This window comes from Gossypium arboreum, chromosome 2, assembly GCF_025698485.1.
Source record: "Gossypium arboreum isolate Shixiya-1 chromosome 2, ASM2569848v2, whole genome shotgun sequence".
Taxonomy (NCBI): Eukaryota; Viridiplantae; Streptophyta; class Magnoliopsida; order Malvales; family Malvaceae; genus Gossypium; species Gossypium arboreum.
Window position 1 is genome coordinate 110,416,251 of NC_069071.1, and position 21,945 is coordinate 110,438,195.

At 31.1% G+C, this 21,945-nt stretch overlaps 1 protein-coding gene across 1 annotated transcript; it reads left to right on the top strand.

The window, feature by feature from the left end:
* The first annotated feature begins 1,403 nt into the window (after positions 1–1,403).
* On the top strand, positions 1,404–3,594 carry LOC108464874 (uncharacterized). The gene is made up of 3 exons (XM_017765152.2): positions 1,404–1,516; positions 3,057–3,157; positions 3,240–3,594. Exons 2-3 carry the CDS (start codon positions 3,064–3,066, stop codon positions 3,386–3,388), a joined length of 243 nt encoding a protein of 80 aa, XP_017620641.1. The 5' UTR covers positions 1,404–1,516; positions 3,057–3,063; the 3' UTR covers positions 3,389–3,594.
* The last annotated feature ends 18,351 nt before the right edge of the window (positions 3,595–21,945 follow it).

Consider the following 21,945-nt stretch of genomic DNA (forward strand, 5'->3'; position numbering starts at 1 on the left):
GCTAAATATTTTTATTGATGTGAAATTAGATAAATAATAGTAGTTCTTTACTTAATTATTTTTGAAGTTAGTTTAATTAAATTTTTTTGAAGTTAGTTATTTCAAATATGTGAAATTTTTTAAAAGTAGAAATTTATTTTATTTTATTTTTAGTTATTTTTTCATGTATATTATGCATAGATATCTCCAATATTCTTAATTTACTTTTACTTGTTTATGTAGATATGTTGTAGATTTTGTTTTCTCATCTTTATTGATGTATAAAATTTGTAAATATATATATATATATTGTTTTAGTACAAAGAAAATTATGTGTTGGTGAAATTTATCAAATTACTTATATAATATAATATAATATAATATAATATAATAGAGGTAAAAACCTCTGGTCCTCTTAATTTCAATATTGAGTAAATTAGTCCCTTTAAAAAATTGAGTAATTTAATCCATGTCAATATTAAAGTGAACAATTAAGAACAATTAATCACGACATTAATATTTTCCATCAATTGTACATAATTTTGGTTGGTTTAATAACAAATTTAGGTCTCAATGTTTATATATTTTCGTAAATGTTGACAAAATGTGTAAATGTTACAAGCTAAATATGTTAAAAATCAAGACCAAATTGATAAAAATACATAAATGTTGCAATATAAATTTATTAAATCAAGAAAAATTGACATATTGTGTGAACTTAGAGAGCTAAATTTGTTATTATACCAATAAAAATATGTACAATTGATGAAAAATATTAACCTTGTGATTAATTGTACTTAATGGCACACTTTTGAAATTGACAGGATTAAATCGGTTTGACTTTTTGAGATGGACTAATTTGCGCAATATCAAAATTGAGAGAGACCAGAGAAGTGTTTTTACCTATAATATATTAGCCAATTAAATTTTATTAAATTATTTAGAAATGGTTAAAATATGCCATAAGTCCCTATACTTTTCAAGAATTTAGAATTTAGTAATTTTACTTTTATTTTAAAAATTTAGTCTCTCTACTTTTCAAAATTTTAAATTGAGTCTAACTATTAACACGCTTAAATTCTTTTTGTTACATTTGTTGGCATTACATTTTGAAATAATACTAAAACCACTTAGTATCCATATAATTAAAAATAGTTTTATAATTAACCTTAACAAAAATATTTTAAAGATGGTAAAAGTTGGACCTAAATTTTGAAATATGAAAATGAAGGGATTAAATTTCAAATTCTCGAAACGTACAGGGACTTTTAACAGATTTTAACCTTTAAAAAATACCACGTAAAGAGGTTTCAGTTAAAATCCTCGAAAGTGGGCCTTTTTTTTTTCCAGTAAACTATACTTTGATTAACGCTAGCCGTCCGATGGAAAATAAGAAAATTAGACCGTTGGATCTAAAGTTCTATAACTAAAACCTGGGTTCACAAAGCAACTACTCATTTGTTACTCTTTAACGCTTAAAGGCAGCTCCTTTACCCTTCTTCATCTCCAGCCTTCATCTGCTTCTCCTTGACCCGAGGTACGTATGCCCGACCCGTTAATTTAACGGATAGAAAATCCTTTTCTCTTTCTATTGCTTTAGATTAATGGGTTTCGTTTCATGATCTTGATGGTGCTCCAGGTTTTTTTTTTTCGTTAGTTCATTTTGCGTTTGTTATGAAGAAGAGATAGGAATTGTGTGTGTTTTTTCCGGTTTTATTTATTTTTTGGGATTAATATTTTTTTCATTTCACGATTTGAGTTTGAATGGATTTGGTCAAATATTGAATTGAATAAGATCAGAAGATTGATTGTTTCATGGGTCGAATTGGTTGTTGATTTCAATATTTTATTTTGAAAGAGAGTTTTTTTTTTTTTTGGGGGGGGGGGTATCCTTAAGGGAAAAAAGGGAAACAGAAATGGGATGGTATAGCATTCGCTAGGGAATTAGGATTTTCTGGGCTGTTTTTAATTCATAAGGTAGCAAAGGAAATTGATTTCCCCCCCCCCCCCCCTTTTTATAAGCTGTAACACTTCTAGTTCCATGAGGACTTTCATGGATCCCAAACTAGCATCTCATCATGGGGCATGTACCTTTAGAACCGGCTTTTTTTTATGGGCCAAAGAAAAAAAATGAAAACTAGCTCAATTAACAAGAACTGGATTGAAGGGTTTGTAGTTTACCATATATAATAGAATCCTCCCTGAATTTGGTAATAGAAGATTGTTATTCAGTGTGTTTAAGAGAGGTCTATTCTTCCATTCTTTAGGATTGATCGCATTGGCTCTTTTTGTTCTAATCATGTTATGATAAGTTTTTTTTTTTTTTGAAGTAAGATGGTTCTATATCTTGTCTTGTTAATGTCTTTATCTTTTATCAGTCAGTTATTTGCATGGGAACTTGGCTAAGCTGGGTCATTGTTAGCTACTACTTAAATTTAAGCCCTGAAGATATTAAATTAAGACAATAGAATAGGGTACCAGAGATCTTTCTCTTAACCACTCTAGATGGTGATTATTATGCATTTCTTTGTGATGGCCTTCTGGGAGATGGAGAGGATTTTCTTTTGCATTGTGTTAGAAGATGGTAGTTGTTGATTGAAAAGGAAAAGACAAATAACAAATAAAGTTTTTAAATTCTGAATAACGTTTCAAATTGCCACTGATCTGATGGATGTCATTTCGAGGTGATGTATTGCACATTGTTGTGAATCTTAGAATATGAATAGGAGTCATTATTGTTTTCCCTTGAGAGGGAGTACTAAACAGTACCCTGTGAGGCCTCTAGTACTGCACTAGGATTGTAAATGTCAGCTTATTTGAATTTCTTTTCCCTTATGGTTTTCAATATGCGAGGAAATACATTAGCTGATGAATATATTTGATAATTATGTTCTAAATAAGTGTTCCTTTTTTTGACAATAAGTTTTTTAGCGTACAACTTTTGCTACTGGTATTCTGGTTCTTTGTTTGATTGCCTGCCATCTAGTTGTTCTTTCAGAATATTACTTTCAAATTCATTATCGTCACACCAAATTTTACGTCATTTTCGTTCATGAGCATGGTTTCTTGTCTTACAGCTTGAAAATGGCAGCAAAGTATATAATTGCTTCTGTTGCGGGATCATTTGCCATTGCTTATGTATCTGATCTGCTTGTTTCTGATAGTAAGATTTTTGGAGGTAAGTTGTTGTTGTCTTTTGAAGCTTTTTATTATTTGATTATTGCAGAGTTTTAAGAATTGGTCTCTCCTTCCCAACTCAGGGACCACGCCTTCCACTGTTTCAAACAAGGGATGGTGGGAAGAAACTGACAAAAAATTTCAGGCTTGGCCCCGCACAGCTGGTCCTCCAGTCGTGATGAATCCCATCAGCCGCCAGAATTTCATCGTGAAGTCTGGTTCTGAATCTTGAAGACCTAAGTCTTGCATTTGGTTTTGTCAATGATTTCAGTTTTAATTGCTACTCCCTGTGAATAAATTCTGGTGCCAGACTTTGTTTAGTCTGGCTTTGCATTTGGAGGCATTCTTTGTTCTTTTTACAATTTTTGAACTCAATCTGTCTAGAGGACGATATTGTTCATGCTTGATCTCAATAAATTTCTCTGAAGCAATACCAAAGTGCCAATTTTTTTTGAATTGGATGTAATTGGAATACTTCAATTACTGAGAGAATTGGGGAATTATATTGGATTGATGACTTTTTATTTTTATTATAAAAATTCTCTTTTAAGATATAATTATATTTTGCCTGTTAAACATGTCTAATGAATTAGAGTTTATTGTAATTATCTATAACTGATAATCAAGAAAATTAGAATATACTTGAGTACAATAAACTTTCGCTAGATTTTGACACAGTTTTCTCGTAATATTTGGATACGTGAAGTGTTGTCTAACATGTATATTTGTAGAGGAAAAATATACTATGGCTTTATTTTAGTTTATAGTGACTTGCTTGTGGTTTAAGTAATCCCATGGTCAGTGAGCGCCTTCCTTTACTTGAGTGGCAAGCAGTTGGCCAATCTGCATTGGGATAGCCTCTCTTAAATTTGATAATAATAAAAGCCCAATAAATAATTAAATAAGAATTTCAGATTAATTTTAAACAATTTAAACAATCCATTTCAAATTCCATTAAAGTAATAATAATTTTATCCTATTAGAATTTATGTCAAAATTACTTAATTAAAATAGGTTGTAATTAAGTTTTTGCTAATTGTCTATTAATCCCATAGCCATTTAATCATAGAGTCAAACCACTACAAATAACATAATTGAACTTTCTATTATATACCATTACAAAAGCTAATTATATTATTAAGCTCTAATATGATAATCTTATTATATGTGTTACTCTCAAAGGATATTCATAATCTCTTAAGGTTTAATCTATTCATCTAGTTTGATCACTTTTATCTCATTCTCACCATTGTATTTACTATAATGAAAATGATATTTTTAAATTAGTTATAAGTAACTAATTTGTCCAAACAAATAGCTCGTGACAATGTTCTATTTTCATAAACAATACAATACCATTGAGAGGATAAATTTACTCTTAATTGAGCTCAGGTTCCATTATTATAAGTGACGTTATGTTATGCATAAATCATATAGTCAACATACTAGCTTTTAGCTTACTACATTGAGATCCAAATGATTTCAATACATCAAAGTATATAAGCATATGCTTACATAGTTATTCACTTATTCAGTGTTTAGGTAAGTCACACTATGAATGTCATAAGTGCACTAATGCTTTAATGTTGGGATCCATGTCTCTTCATTCAATTTCCATAGGCGACATCAAATGTTAACATCTCCTTGGGATGAAGACAAGGTTAATTTTGGGCTTAATAAGAGCTTTATACCTTTAAAACAAAGGAAAAACTACGATGTTGTTAGAATTTGTACGCCGAGACACTTTAATGTTTAAATCAATAAAAAGGAAGGTCATGAAAGTTTGAAAGAATATTTTTAGTATCTCAATGTAGTAGTTGTTTCTATCTTGTCATTCTTGACATCATGTAAGGACTAATGTACAATTGGCTAGAGTATGTGTCTTTTATTTGATAGGACCGTGCCTTTAGCTGCTTTGTTGATTTTGTTATTCGATTATCATTAGGTGTTGTTAGATTTTGACAAATTATATGTTGCCTAATCATTTCATGCTATCTACGTTTTTTTATGAAATTTGAATATTTTAAACTATTGATTGTCTTAAGTTAAAAATGTAATCAATTGATTATGCAATCTGATTATCATTAAATATTGTTAGATTTTGTCTAGTCTTTTCATGCTATTTGTAATTTTTTGTAAAATTTAAACTTTTTAGATCATTAAACCTCTTAAATCTAAAATCTAAACTTTAAACCAATACATAAATCTAATTGATAATTAAAATATCGAAATTATTTCGAACACCAACCAAGTAATTAAATTAATTCATTTCCATCAATTAATTTGCTTTAATCCAATTTATGCACACTCTACCAACGACCATGAACCATGAATACAACATCTCACCTAACAAATATTATAACAATTTATGTAGTGATAACATTAGTACACTATTATTATTATTTGTTACTATATTTTTCGTTACCGACACAAAACCTAAATATAACCTAGATTATCGACTCGCGACCCATATATTAAGGACTCGTATGAAAGGCTCGCAAGCCTAGTTTGCATGTCCTTAGATATTCGCAAGTAGAGGGTGCGAAGGCAAACGAGTAAATCAGTGAACACATATTAAATTTAGGACAGTATACGTGTTGGTATGTATAGAGCCTACCTAAGATGTTACTTTGATGAACAATAACCGCATCTTATAAATACCCGATTATCCTCTCCTTGAAGACATAGAGCAAAAACACTCAACATTATTATTATTATTATTATTATTATTATTATTATTATTATTATTATTATTATTATTATTATTATTATGCATCCAACAATAATTTTTAAAGTACCATTGCAATATGGTATATCATGTGACAGTGACCTAAAAGTTTAATGTTATGGGCTGTCCTTTTACAAGGTCTTTTATGAGCTGGCTTTTATCCTATTTTTCATATATATTTCTTTTTATTTTTGCTTTTAATATATATATTGGATGGGGTGAAATTTGTAATAGTTAGGGTCTTTTTGCTTTTAAAATTTTTAGAAGTTTTTTTATTCATATTTTTTGCATGTCATATATATATATTTGTGTTATATATTGGAATTATTTTGTGTCGGTTTTTCCGCTGTGCCTTTTTATTTTTAAAATTTATTAATCCAATCAAATATTATTAAAAATTTTAAATAACCTGTTAGAACACTAAATTTATTTATGGGTCGGGCTATTTATCTATATCTGAAGGTCCGTCTAAAATTTAGGATGATTTATGTAAAAATATTATGCCTAAAAAATGGGTTTGAGCAAAAAAGTTAGACCTGTTTAAAATATGGGTTAAGCTCAGACTTGAATATTCAAAGGCCTAAGCTTGGTCTGACTTGACATATTTTAAGTTTATAATATTTTATATTATATTATTTTTATATATTATGTAATTTGGAACACCATTAAAAAAATAAACATATACTAAATATATAATACTACTCTAATGTAAATATTAAAATAAAGCTAAGATGACTATATAAAAATTTTAATAAATAAAATTATATAAAATTATTAAATATTAAAATAATTTAATAAGAATATTTTTAAAAATAATATGAGTAAGCCTAAAATGGGTTTTAATTAGTTTTTTATAAATATGAATGTGTTTTGAGCAAATTTCTAAATTCATATTTTGGGCCGGACCAAATTTGAGTAAACATAAAATATGTCAATAACATGTTTAGACTTGACTTGAACCCAACCCGACCCGACCCAGTTCTATTGAAGATTAATTTTATTTACTAAATTTATATAATAAATTTTATTCTACTCACACCGTCATTAAATCAAATTTGTATATTTAGATGGAAGAGATTTGATGGAAGCACGTTGTTCATCGTCACTCGTCCAATGTCTTTTTGGTACAAATTTTATTGTTAGAATAACACAAAATTTGACAACTATAACGTTCTTGCCATTATTATTATTTGTTCTCTTCGGATAAAATGACAACAAATGGTGTCTTTTTCATTAAAAAAAGGAGGAGGAAAAGTTAGGCATAAATGTCAATTGTAGAAAATAATCAGAAAAATAGATGGATTTTGTGGGTATAAACTGTTGCATGGTAAAAATATGCATTGCATAATCTTTTAAAAAGAAAAAATATTAGTCGTTGGATTACAACGATTAAAAAATTTGGACAGTTAATTTTGTAACAGTTGGACCAACAGTTGGAAAATTTAAAATGAAAAAGAAATACCTAATGGCTAAATTTCCCTAACCTATATAAACCCTTCCCCTTCACATTTTTCTTTCATTCTATTTCATCCATCTTTTCTATCCTAAATAAAATTTATATCCTAACCTCTCAATTTTTCTTAGAATCTTTTCTCTCAATTCTTTATCCTAACCATTAGTAATTTATTGATTTTATTCAATTTTCATCATTAAAAGGTTTTAAGTAAAATAAGGTAATTTTTATTTTTTTATTTTTAATAGGTTTAACGATATTTTTATTAAATAAATTGTTAATTTTGTCACATCCTGAAAATCAGGTTAGCAGAAATTGGATTAGTAAAACGTGAGCTCTGATTTTGAGTTAAGATTGTGGAAAGTTTATTAAAAAATTTGGTTTGTTTCAATGATAAATGGCCTTAATTGTGTGTTTGAGATTTTGGGTTCAAATTTCACTATTGGAAAATTTTATTATTTTTGTTCTTAATCCTATCTTGGTCCTTGTGACTTAAATATTACTATCATTCAACTTGTGTAAGAATGAGTCTGTTGGTTCAATGATAAGATTTCAGATTAGTGGGAATTATTATTATTTTATTTTATTTATGTCAAATTTTTGGATGAGTTTGGATTTAATTTAAACTCTTAAAAAGAATTTGTTTCATTTTTAAGGTAATTAATTCTTAATTAGTTAATTTTGTTTTTCAAAGTCTACCCACACATTCCCCTCACCCATTTTTCACACCATTCACTTCTATTTTTCTTGTGCTAGTAATTTTGGTTTTTTTTCTTTTCTTTTTCTATTCTTTATTTTTGCTCTTGTTCTTGATTTTTTTCCTTTCTTTACTTGGTTTGCCGTTTTTGCACCTTTTACTCCCTATTTACGATTCCATCTTCCCTGTTTCTTTGCTTCTGGCTGCGAACCCGGTGTTGTGGTTGCTGCGATCGTATTGTCAAGAAATATTGTTAAATTTCATAGGATCGGGGTGTGCAAGTGTATTAAGATTTATGTTATGGTATCAAGGTTCAAGTGGTTGGTTTTATTTTATTCTTTAGCGCGCTGTAAGGAGAGGATTGCGAGGCATTTGGTGCTCCTCTAGCAACTTAGTCATCAGATTGTTGTTGTTTTCTATTGAGTAAATGTTTAAACGACTTCTTGGAAGCCGATTATGGACATATATGATTGGAATTTTTTTATTTAGTTTTCGTTTGATGTCACTAAAATTAGTTGTATGTTTACTAAATTTAGTTGTTTGATTACTCGTTATTGAATCGACTTCAGAAAATATCTAGGTGTGTATTAGAAAACTCAAAAAAACAACGAACGACTGGAAGCTAAAAATTGACTGTCGACGCCACGTGACCGTGTGCCAAACTGTGTCACATGTTTGGGCTATTTGGGCTATGTGCGCCACATGAACGTGTGTAAGGCCATGTGGACCATACGGGCTGGCCAGTTGAGCTGTGTGAGCCACACAGATGTGTGGGCCCATTTTTTTGAAGATTTTCATTTTGGCTTGTTTTGATCCGTGAATTGTAATTAGCATTTTTGTAGGGTCCATATCGCTTAAATAAGACTTGAAAACAAGATATCTTGGAATATGCTTTTGTGTTGATGTGTTTAAGTTATGTTTAATACATATTTGTATGATCTGATACTGATAGTTCTGGTGGTATGTTCTGATTCATTATGTTTGTTTATATGTGTAATGTTCAATTATGTTAGACTGCATTTTTGAATTTGTTATATAACCATGCATGTGACCTCATGGCAAAACTGATACATTTCTATAAGGTCTAATAAAACTGTTCTGCAAAGTACGGACTTCCATGCCTTCTTTTTTTTTTTATATTGTACGCCACCATATTTTACATGCTCATCATTCTGATTCTGAATATGCATGCCATGACACGTTGCATGGGGTTTGTGGATAATATTGAAATGAGAAAGATTCTGACAGTTTAATAATCTGCGCATTTTGCTGGTTTATCTACATTTCTATCTGGAAGCTTGCCTGTAATTATAATGGCTCAACCACTCATGCTATTCTGGCAACTTTGCTACAAAATAGTTGTAATGGCCTAAATTCAAAGTTATCGGAACAGTGGTTTCGTAACCATAAATCCGATTTAAAGAGAAATTTATTTCAATATTTTTGCATGAAAATTGATATGATAGGAAAATGTATGAAAATATTGATAGAAAAATTTTACCGATTTAGTAGTTAGTTAGAAAAAGAAATTATTGAAGAAATTGGGTAAAAATAAGGTATCGGGACCTCTATCTCGTAAAACTGAGTCGAAAATAATTTTATAAATATTTATGAAATGTTAGTAATTTGGTATTAAAATTTCGTTAAGAAATTTTAATGTTTGGGTAGTCAATTAAATGAAAAGGACTAAATTGTAATAGGTGTAAAAGTTGCTAGAATGATTAAATAGCTTAAGAGTCTAATGAGAAAGGATTTAAAAGGCAATTAGACCCAAAATTTATTATGAATGGACGGCAAGGACACGAAATCAGCAGGAAAATTGATAAATTAAGGGCAAAATTGGAATATTGCAAAATTAACTAAATAAAACTAGGACTAAATAGGAAATATCTAGATTTCTCTTCATTTCTCTTCAATTCCAGCAGCTAAAAATGCCATAGGAGGGTTCTCTAAGCTGGTATTTCATAATTTTTTCATCAAGTGAGTTAATTCTTTCCTTTTTCTTGTAATTTTTGTGTTTCTAAGACTTTTACAACTAGGTCCTACTCTTAAATTCACTAGTTTTTGATTTCATGGATGAAATTGAAAGTCACCATGGTTGAGTGTTGTAATTTTATGATGAAATAGAATGAAATTAAAGCTTTAATTTGTTTATTGGATGATTTTATTAGGTAATTTCAATAGAAATTGATTTTTAGGACCTAATTGTGAAAATGCTTAGAATTAAAGTCTATTGCTGAAATTCTGATTCCTAAAGGTGTTAAAATAGTTTAAGGTGAGAGAATAAAATGTTAATTGAGAAAAATCAGCTCAATTGAGAGGCTAATTGAGTAGGGACGAAATTATCATTTATTAAAAGTTTAGGGGGAAAATGGTAATAAACAGCTTGCACAAAAACAGTTTGGACAGCAGCAGTAGACTAACTTTAAAAAATCACCATAAATTGTATAAATCGAATTAGAAGATGAACAAAATATGGAATTAAATCGTATTGAGTCTAGTTTCTCATAGAAGAAATAGTGTAAGCAATGGATTTGTAAATTTTGAGATATAATGAATTTTGTGAGACAAGGTCAGAATGAATTTGGGTTCCCCTGTTCTGAATTTGAAAAATCATAAAAAATTTAAGAAAAATAATTATGGGCTTAAATTTATATTTATAGAATCCTGAATGAGTCTATTTTTAAGAGAAACAAACAAGAACATCATTTGAATCCTGTATGAAGAGATAATTAATTTTTAGTGAAGAAGGGTCAGAACTGTCAGACAGCAGAATAGGGGTGACTTTAAATAATAAAATGTACTTATTGGCTAAACCAAAAATTCTGAAAATTTTATGGTAAGAAGATATATGAGTCTAATTTCATGAAAAATTAACGGAGCTTAATTTGGATTTCCTTATCTTGAGTTATAAATAATTGAGTGACTATGACTCAAATAGACAGCTTTGAATAAACTATAAATAATAATAGTTGAATTATAGAGAATGTTGCATATGAACATGAAATGTATTAAATTGATAATTAAATTTATTTATTTAGATCCAGAAGATTCAAATACGAAGTTAGATCGAGGAAAAGAAAAAGTTTGGGATTAGTAGATTTTTTTTGTTTACAAACAAGTATCAAGGTAAGTTCGTGTAACTTGAATTATATTCTTAAATGCTTGAGATTGTATGTTATTTATGTGAATATGATTTGAATGTTCATTGTATGAAAATTTATGAAACATTGATATATTTGATAAAATGGGAAGAAATCCCGGTTGAATGAAAGGAAAATTCGATGAATCTCTGAAAAGGAATTTACGGTAAAAAGGATCTAGCCCGGACGGGTGATCCTATCTTGATATAGCCCTCTCGAAGAATATGTGTAAAATGGATTTAGCCCGGACGGGTAATCCGAATTAGGGTCTAAATTTAGCCTAGACTGGTAATTCAGATCCAAGCTCATTAGAGTAATTGTCGTTGCAGGGGATTTAGCCTGGACTGGTAATCCCGACAATACTCTATGAGTTTATATTGCAGGGAATTTAGCTTGGACTGATAATCCCGCTGCAAGGTTGAGGTTCGCGGGAGTGTGCTCTCTGAAACGGGAATGTGCGCACATGAATATGAATTGACGGACCCGGAATTGTACACTAAAAGTATACCTCTGAAAATCCATCGAAATTTCGATAAATTCAACGGGATAAATATGGAAAAATAACAAGGAAATGGAAATTATGATATTGATGAGCTCATCAATCATAGTATATATTATTGGTACATGGAAATTATTGTACTAACTTGAATGTTGAGTTTGTGCATATTAGGGTAATAATGCATTGAATGGATATAGGAATGTTTATTGTATTATATTGAAAATATTAGGTAAGTATAATTCTTGTTACATGAGCTTACTAAGCACAAAGTGCTTACTCCGTTTCCTTTTTCCCTGTTTTGTAATGTTAAGAGCTCGGAGATCGGATTTGGTCAGATACACATCACACTATCAACCTCAGGACTTCGGTATAAAAGAAACTTTATTTTGGAAATTAATGGCATGTATAAGCTAATAAAGTAAATGATTCTATGAAATGAATGTAAAGTCAGCCAATGGTATGGCTAACAAATCTTGGTTTTGTTATGTGATGAGGTTATCTTATAAAAATGCATGAATCTATCTTGAAAATATGTTGAATTGGATTGGTTGATTTGGATTGGTCTCGATATAATATTGCAGGGAAGGTTAGATATCTGTAAAGGGATTATATTGAGTTTTCCTAAAAAAAAAATTAAATTAAATTAATTCGTAAACTCCGGTAATACCTCGTACCCTATTCCGGCAATGAATACGGGTAGGGGGTATTACATTTATTGGTATCAGAGCTACGGTTTAGTCGGTTTTAGGACCTATGTAGCAAATACGGGATTAGCTATACATGCCATTTAAATTGTTATTGATAGTGTGATATCTCCTGACCATTTAAAATGTGTTTTCTTATAGTAATGTCATCCGACTGAGCTCAATCTGAGGAAGCTGGGAGTCATGCTCCGGCTTCAGTACAAAGAGAAGAAACTAGCAGTAAAAGGCCTAAGACAGAGGGTCGAGGGGACGAGGCAAAAATAGCCTTCTTTCAAATGATGAATGAATGGTTTAATCAATACTTAAGAATTAACCCTGTAGTGCAGCAAGTTCAAGCTCCCCCTCCTACTCCTCCACCGATTCCCGAGATCCCACAAGGTACAGGTACTGAATCTGTCAGAAAAATGAAAGCTCCAGTAGATAAAATTCGAAAATATGGGGCCGAAGAATTTCGAGAAGCAGTTGATGATGATTCCGAACGGGCTGAATTCTGGTTAGAAAACACTACTCGGGTTCTAGAGGAATTATCTTGTACACGAGAAGAATGTCTGAAATGTGCCGTCTCACTGCTAAAAGACACAGCTTACCATTGGTGGAATATTAAAGCTTCAGTTGTTCCGAAAGAAGAAATTACATGGGAGTTCTTTCAAAATGAATTTAAAAAGAAATATATCAGCTAGAGGTTCTTTGACCAGAAAAGAAAAGAATTCCTTGAGCTGAAACAAGGCAATAGATCGGTATCTGAGTATGAAAGAGAATTTGTTCGATTAAGTAAATATGCTCGAAAATGGGTACAGTTAGAAGCTGAAATGTGCAAAAGATTCGAAGAATGGTTGAATGAAGACATTAAGCTATTGATCGGAATTCTTGAAATTCAAGAGTTTGCTACATTGGCAGAGAGAGCTTATAAAGCAGAAGAATTGAGCAAAGAAAAGAAACAGGCTGAGAGGAAAGCTCGAACTTTTAGTAAAAGACCGATGGGAAAATCTCAGTTTTCTGCTTCAAAAAAATTAAAGAAGTATCAGGATCGTTCTACTTCAACCATTGGGTATTCGGGCAGAGAGTGAGGTTCTCAACGCACTAATTCAAGGCCTTCTACTCCATCAGTGACCAGTGTTGGCAGTGTTGGCACTCCTAAACCGAGATGTCAGTACTGTAATAAAGCTCATTTTGGTGAATGTCGATTACAGAGATTGTCCAGAAAGGGGTGAAAAAGAAGCTGAACAGATATCGAACCCGAGTAATCCAGTTTCGAGAGGTAGACCACCTCGACCATCTGGTAATGTTAGTGGTAGCCGAGGAGCTACGAAAGATATTGCAGGCAGGTCTGAGGCACGAGCACCTGCTAGGACATATGCCATTCGTGTCAGAGAAGATGCCTCAGCACCCGATGTTATTACTGGTACATTTTCTTTACTTGATACTGATATTACGGCATTGATTGATCCTGGTTCTACGCATTCATATATATGTGTTAAACTTTCAATTATTAAAAATTTATCTGTTGAGCCTACTGAATTTGTGGTTAAAGTCTCGAACCCCCTGGGCCAGTCTGTGTTGGTGGATAAAATTTGTAAAAATTGTCCACTAATGGTAAGAGGTTATTGTTTCCCGGCTGATTTAATGTTACTGCCAATTAATGAATTTGACGTGATATTGGGCATGGATTGGTTAACCCAGCATGATGCGGTAGTAAATTGTAGACAAAAATATATTATGCTAAAATGTTAGAATGGTAAGTTGCTCCGGGTTAAATCTGATCAGATAGAGGGGTTATCTGATATGATTTCAGTAATGGCAGCACAGAGGTATGTCAAAAAAGGGTATGATGCTTACTAGGCTTATGTACTTGACACCAAAGTATCTAAGTCAAAAATACAGGCAGTTCCAGTGGTATGTGAATTTTCCGATGTGTTTCCAGAGGAATTACTAGGATTGCCACTAGAAAGAGAAGTGGAATTTTCTATAGATTTGATTCCGGGAACTACTCCGATCTCCATAGCTCCGTACCGGATGGCTCCTACGGAATTAAAGGAGCTAAAGACATAGTTGCAAGAACTTGACAGGGGTTTTGTTCGACCGAGTCATTCACCTTGGAGTGCTCCGGTTTTGTTTGTGAAAAAGAAAGACGGGTCTTTGAGATTGTGTATCGACTACCGGTAGCTTAATAAAGTAACCATAAAGAAAAAGTACCCGTTACCCCGGATTGATGATTTATTTGATCAGCTGAAAGGTGCTACTGTGTTTTCAAAGATTGATCTTTGATCATGTTATTATCAGTTACGGATAAAGGAGTCAGATGTGCCAAAAACAGCCTTTAGAACCAGGTACGGGCATTATGAATTTCTAGTTATGCCGTTTGGGATAACTAATGCACCTGCAGTATTCGTGGATTTGATGAACCGGATATTCAGACCGTACTTAGACAGATTTGTAGTAGTATTCATTGATGATATTTTGGTTTATTTTCGGGATGAAGAAGAACATGCATAACATTTGAGAATTGTGTTGCAAATTCTACGAGAGAAGCAGTTATATGCTAAATTCAGTAAATGTGAATTTTGGCTCCGAGAAGTGGGTTTTCTTGGACACATTGTATCTGCCGAAGGCATCAGGGTAGATCCAAGTAAAATATCAGCTATTGTCAATTGGAATCAACCGAAGAATGTATCTGAAGTTAGAAGTTTCTTGGGTTTAGCTGGTTATTTATAGTGATGCCTCATTAAACGGTTTAGGTTGTGTCTTAATGCAAGAAGGTAAAGTAATAGCCTATGCTTCAAGACAACTTAAACCACATGAAAGAAATTACCCAGTACATGATCTTGAATTAGCTGCTATTGTATTTGCACTGAAGATATGGCGGCATTACTTGTACGATGAGAAATGTCATATTTATACTGATCATGTAACACCCCCTAACCCCAAACTGTCGCCGGAACGAGGTTATGAGGCATTACAGGACATATTAGACAATTTACGAATAATTTACAATTAATATAACTTTCATAGTATAATATAATAATTAAGTCCCTATATTGGATTCTCAAAGTTCAAACACGTATTAAAAGTAGAACGGGACTTGTTCGAGTATTCCGGGATTTTTTTTTTATAAAAATTTCGGCAGCATTTCTGCTTATTTTTACCTAAAACCCCTGCAAATTCAAACCAAAACAACCAACACCAGTGTTTCACATTCATATAACTAATATTTATATCATTAACATAAAATTTTTTTTTACTTAATAACTATCATAGCATCATTCTAAATTGATTAAAAACTTTGTTCATTTAACCATCTAAATCTTATAATTCATCATTCGCTACCCAAAGTAATATACATATTCAAGTGACTAAACAACACCTATGTACATGCCACCTTTACCCAAAAGAAAAATATACATCACCAAATTTGTGTTGGAGTCGGGATTGTTCTGGATCTTGAGGGGGACACTTGACTTTTACTAACTCATACGAAAACAATCAGACTGTTGAGTATGGATATACTCAATGGTATTACCATAATTCAAAATATATCATCGATAATAAAAATATAAATATTAAAATACATAACACTAATTTCTTAAATACTAATTCATACTTTATTTTTATTTTTATTTTCATCATTTCATAATAACAATTCAATTTAATTATTCGTCAATCAATGTATTTTTCACAAACTTGAATTTAAACCACTTATGAACATTTAGCTCATACTTTTCTCTTTCTATCACAATTCCAATTTCTATTCATAATTCAATTTCTTTTTTTATATATATATATTTCAATGCCTTAAATTCACATTTCAATTTTTCACTCTATTAACGTAACTCGGACTTTGGCGGATACATGGATCCAACCAAACACACCAATATGGCACCCAGTGCCTCATCGGATAGTTCGAAGTAATAGTTGACACCCAGTGTCTCATCGGCCTAGCCGAAGTAAAGTTGGTACCCAGTACCTCATCGAATCTATCCAAAGAAATTTAGTGACACCCAGTGTCTCATCGACTTGAGGTCGAAGCATCCCTGAACACTTCTAATCCTATGGCATGCCAACTATATCCGACTCAGCCCGACTAGTTAATAGGGTATTCAATTCACTTTCTCAATTCTATATCACTTTCAATTCACAATTCAAATCACAATTCATTTTTCAATCAATACACTTTTCAAATAATCACATATTTCATAATTCACTTATTCTAATCAATTTAATTCAATTTGCATCACTTTCATTTTCACTCAATATTCATATCAATTTCACATACTTACCTCAAGTCTTACTTACCATACATAACAATTAAAAAATTCAGCAATCAATAATAATTAAAATTCGAATTATAGTAATACACACCGTAATTCTCCCGTTTTAGTCCTCGATGACTTTCTCCTTTCCTTTTGATGCTGATGCTTCAGGTTCTTTGTTGGCTACGAAAATAATAGTAATTTACATTATTATTTACAGCATTAATTATAATAAATAATTAAATTTCTAAACAATTCCTACCTTATTCCCAATTTAATCCTAACTAAACCTAATTATTTTTTTAATCCAATTCACTCTCTTTTTCTATTCAAATTTTGTCTAAACTTATATTTAACTATAAAATTTCTAGCATATTTCCCTAATTTCGAAATTTCTTCAATTTAGTCCCTACAACATAAAACTTATAGCCTAGTTTACAATTTAATCCCTTAATCAATTCTAACTTAGAATTCATTCAATTAAATCCCTAATTCCATAATTTGTCCAACATGACCCATAATTAGAAACATATGAACTCTTGAAATATCAACTTAATTTCATCAAAATCTTGTTTTAAAGCTTCTAAAACATCAAAATTAACTAAAAAGGACTTAATTGACTTACTAAATTAACTCCAAGCTTCAAAACCCTATTTTCTCTTTTCTTTCTTTTCTTCTTTTCTTTCCCTGTTTCAAATGCTCTCTGTAACTTTTTTTTTTTACTTCTTTTACGTTTCATTTGTTTTATTTCTTTTATGTTATATTTTATATTTAATTAATTTAATAAATATCTATTTTAATAACAAATACTAATATTACAATTGGATACATATTTATTTTTACATTTGTACCAATAATTTTATTACCATTGTCATTATTTAATTTGTTTCTCAAATAAAAATCTCATAATTTTAATTATTTAATTATTTAATTAACAAATATCTTTTTACTTAAATTATAAGTAATTAAGTATTTAAATTACAAATGTACTAATGTAATTTTTACACATGTATATTTTATTACCATACAGTTCTCTACTATTTAATTTATTTATAATATATTATTAATTAAATAATCATAATAATTTAATATAAAACCATAATAATAATCATTATAATATATAAAACCTAAAAAAATATTTGATTTTATTTCACCAATATGCCGCCTCATTTGTAGTCAATGGCTTAATTGCCATTTTAATCCTTTTATTTTCTATTACTTTATAATTAAACTTTTACCCTTTATTCAATTTATTTATTCAATTTAATCCTTTTTATTACTTACTCTAAATTAAGCTAAATTCACCTAATTAAATCCTAATTAGACACACCACTAGGCTCATAAATATTTTTAATAATTATTTTTGAACTTATTTCACTAAGATGGAGGCCCTATAACTCACTTTTCCAGTGCCCGTGGATTTTGGGTCATTATAGATCATAAAAGCTTGAAATATTTGATGACATAGAAAGAGTTGAATTTGAGACAACGCAGGTGGCTTGAACAGATAAAGGACTATGATTTGATTATTGATTACCATCCGGGTAAGGCTAATGTTGTAGCTGATGCTTTGAGCCAGAAATCTCTGTTTGCTTTACGAGCTATGAATACCCGGTTATCATTGACTAATGATGGTTCAATCCTAGCAGAATTAAGAGCTAAACCGACATTTTTACAGCAAATATGTGAAGCTCAGAAGAATGATGATAAGTTACAAGTTAAGCGGACACAAGTGTGAGTCGGTAATGATTCGAATTTGATTGGTTCGATGATTGTTTATTATTCGGAGGTAGGGTATGTGTACCTCGAATTCGAACTTATCTGAAGATTCTACGCGAGGCTCACGGTATTATGTCTGTACATCCGGGAGTAATAAAATGTATAATGATCTGAAAAAGATGTCTTGGTGGTCGGAATGAAACGTGATATCTTTGAATTTGTATCAAGGTGTTTAATATGTCGACAAGTTAAAGTGAACATCGGTACCTTCGGATTACTTGACCAATTACTATACCGAATGGAAATGGGAAAGAATTACTTGTGGATTTTGTATCGGGGTTACCTTTGTCTCCGAGGAAAAAAGATGCTATTTGGGTGATTGTTGATCGATTGACAAAGTCAGCTCACTTTATTCTGGTACGTATGGATTATTCTTTAGATAAACTAGCTGAACTGTACATATCTGAGATTGTCAGACTACATGGAGTGCCTGTCTCCATTATATCAGATAGAGATCCCCGATTTACGTCTCGTTGCTGGGACAAATTGCAAGAAGCCTTGGGTACTCAATTGTATTTCAGCACTACATTTCATCCTCAGACAGATGGACAATCTGAGCATGTAATTCAAGTATTGGAAGATGTGCTCCAATGTTGTATACTAGAGTTTGAAGGTAATTGGGAGAGGTATCTACCTTTAATTGAATTTGCTTACAACAATAGTTATCAGTCGAGTATTAAAATGACTCCGTATGAAGCTTTGTATGGTAGAAAATGTAGAACACCGTTATATTGGACAGAGCTCAGTGAAAGGAAGATACATGGGGTTGATTTGATCCGGGAAACAGAAGAAAAAGTAAAGGTTTTTCGAGATAGTCTAAAAACAGCTTCCGATCGTCAAAAATTATATGCCGACCTTAAACGAAACGAGATTGAATTTCAAGTCGGTGACAAGGTATTCCTGAAAGTGTCTCCTTGGAAGAAAGTCCTCCGGTTCGGTCGAAAGGGTAAACCGAGTCCAAGATTTATCGGGCCTTATGAAATCATAGAAAGAATTGGACCGATTAAACTTATCGATTGGCATTACCACCGAACTTGATAGAATCCATAATGTTTTTCATGTATCTATGTTACGACGATATCGATCAGATCCTTCACATGTTATTTCTCTGACAGAAGTGGAGATTCAACCGGATATGACTTACAGTGAAGAACCGGTCAAGATATTGGCACAGGAGACAAAAAAGCTTAGAAATAAGAAGATAAATTTGGTGAAAGTATTATGGCAAAAGCACGGGATTGAGGAAGCGACATGGGAACCGGAGGAGGAAATGAGGAAACAATACCCAAATCTCTTTACTGGTAAGATTTTAGAGGACGAAAATCCTAAAAGGGGGGAGAGTTGTAATGGCCTAAATTCAAAGTTATCGGAACAGTGGTTTCGTAACCACAAATCCGATTTAAAGAGAAATTTATTTCAATAGTTTTGCATGAAAATTGATATGATAGGAAAATCGTATGAAAATATTGATACAAAAATTTTACCGATTTAGTGGTTAGTTAGAAAAAGAAATTATTGAAGAAATTGGGTAAAAACAAGGTATCGGGACCTCTATCTCGTAAAACCGAGTCGAAAATAATTTTATAAATATTTATGAAATGTTAGTAATGTGGTATTAAAATTTCGTTAGGAAATTTTAATGTTTGGGTAGTCAATTAAATAAAAAGGACTAAATTGTAATAGGTGTAAAAGTTGCTAGAATGATTAAATAGCTTAAGAGTCTAATGAGAAAGGATTTAAAAGGAAATTAGACCCAAAATTTATTATGAATGTACGGAAAGGGCATGAAATCAGCAGGAAAATTGATAAATTAAGGGAAAAATTGGAATATTGCAAAATTAACTAAATAAAACTAGGACTACTTAGGAAATATCTAGATTTCTCTTCATTTCTCTTCAATTCCATCAGCTAAAAACTCCATAGGAGGGTTCTCTAAGCTGGTATTTCATAATTTTTGCACCAAGTGAGTTAATCTTTGCCTTTTTCTTGTAATTTTTGTGTTTCTAAGACTTTTACAACTAGGTCCTACTATTAAATTCATTAGTTTTTTATTTCATGGATGAAATTGAAAGTCACCATGGTTTAGTTTTGTAAGTTTATGATGAAATAGAATGAAATTAAAGCTTTAATTTGTTTATTAGATGATTTTATTAGGTAATTTCAATAGAAATTGATTTTTAGGACCTAATTGTGAAAATGCTTAGAATTAAAGTCTATTGCTGAAATTCTGATTCCTAAAGGTGTTAAACTAGTTTAAGGTGATAGAATAAAATGTTAATTGAGAAAAATCAGCTCAATTGAGAGGCTAATTGAGTAGGGACGAAATTATCATTTATTAAAAGTTTAGGGGAAAAATGGTAATAAACAGCTTGCACGAAAACAGTTTGGACAGCAGCAGTAGACTAAATTTGAAAAATCACCATAAATTTTAGAAATAGAATTAGAAGATGAACAAATATGGAATTAAATAGTGTAAGTAATGGATTTGTAAATTTTGAGATATAATGAATTTTGTGAGACAAGGTTAGAATGAATTCGGCTTTCCCTGTTCTGAATTTAAAAAATCATAAAAAATTTAAGAAAAATAATTAGGGGACTAAATTTATATGTATAGAATCCTGAATGAGTCTATTTTTAAGAGAAACAAACAAGAACATCATTTGAGTCCTGTATGAAGAGATAATTAATTTTTAGTGAAGAAGGGTCAGAACTATCAGACAGCAGAACATGGGTGACTTTAAATAATAAACTGTACTTATTGGCTAAACCAAAAATTCTGAAAATTTTATGATAAGAAGATATATGAGTCTAGTTTCATGGAAAATTAACGGAGCTTAATTTGGATTTCCGTAGCTTGAGTTATAAATAATTTAGTGACTATGACTCAAATAGACAGCTTTGAATAAACTATAAATAATAATAGTTGAATTATAGAGAATGTTGCATATGAATATGAAATGTATTAAATTGATAATTAAATTTATTTATTTAGATCCAGAAGATTCAAATACGAAGCTAGATCGAGGAAATGAAAAAGTTCGGGATTAGTAGATTTTTTTTGTTTACAAACAAGTATCAAGGTAAGTTCTTGTAACTTGAATTATATTCTTAAATGCTTGAGATTGTATGTTATTGATGTGAATATGATTTGAATGTTCATTGTATGAAAATTTATGAAACATTGATATATTTGATAAAATGGGAAGAAATCCCGGTTGAATGAAAGGAAAATTCGATGGATCTCTGAAAAGGAATTGACGGTAAAAAGGATCTAGCCCGGACGGGTGATCCTATCTTGATATAGCCCTCCCGAAGAATATGTGTAAAATGGATTTCGCCCGGACGGATAATCCAAATTAGGGTCTGAATTTAGCCTGGACTGGTAATTCAGATCCAAGCTTCATTAGAGTAATTGCCGTTGTAGGGGATTTAGCCTGGACTGGTAATCCCGATAATACTCTATGAGTTTATATTGTAGGGGATTTAGCCTGGACTGATAATCCCGCTGTAAGGTTGAGGTTCGCGGGAGTGTGCTCTCT

Coding starts and splice junctions, on each gene's coding strand:
- LOC108464874 (XM_017765152.2), top strand. CDS start 3,064: ATGGCAGCAAAGTATATAATTGCTTCTGTTGCGGGATCATTTGCCATT. Junction 3,158..3,239: donor TGATAGTAAGATTTTTGGAG/GTAAGTTGTTGT, acceptor TTCCCAACTCAG/GGACCACGCCTTCCACTGTT.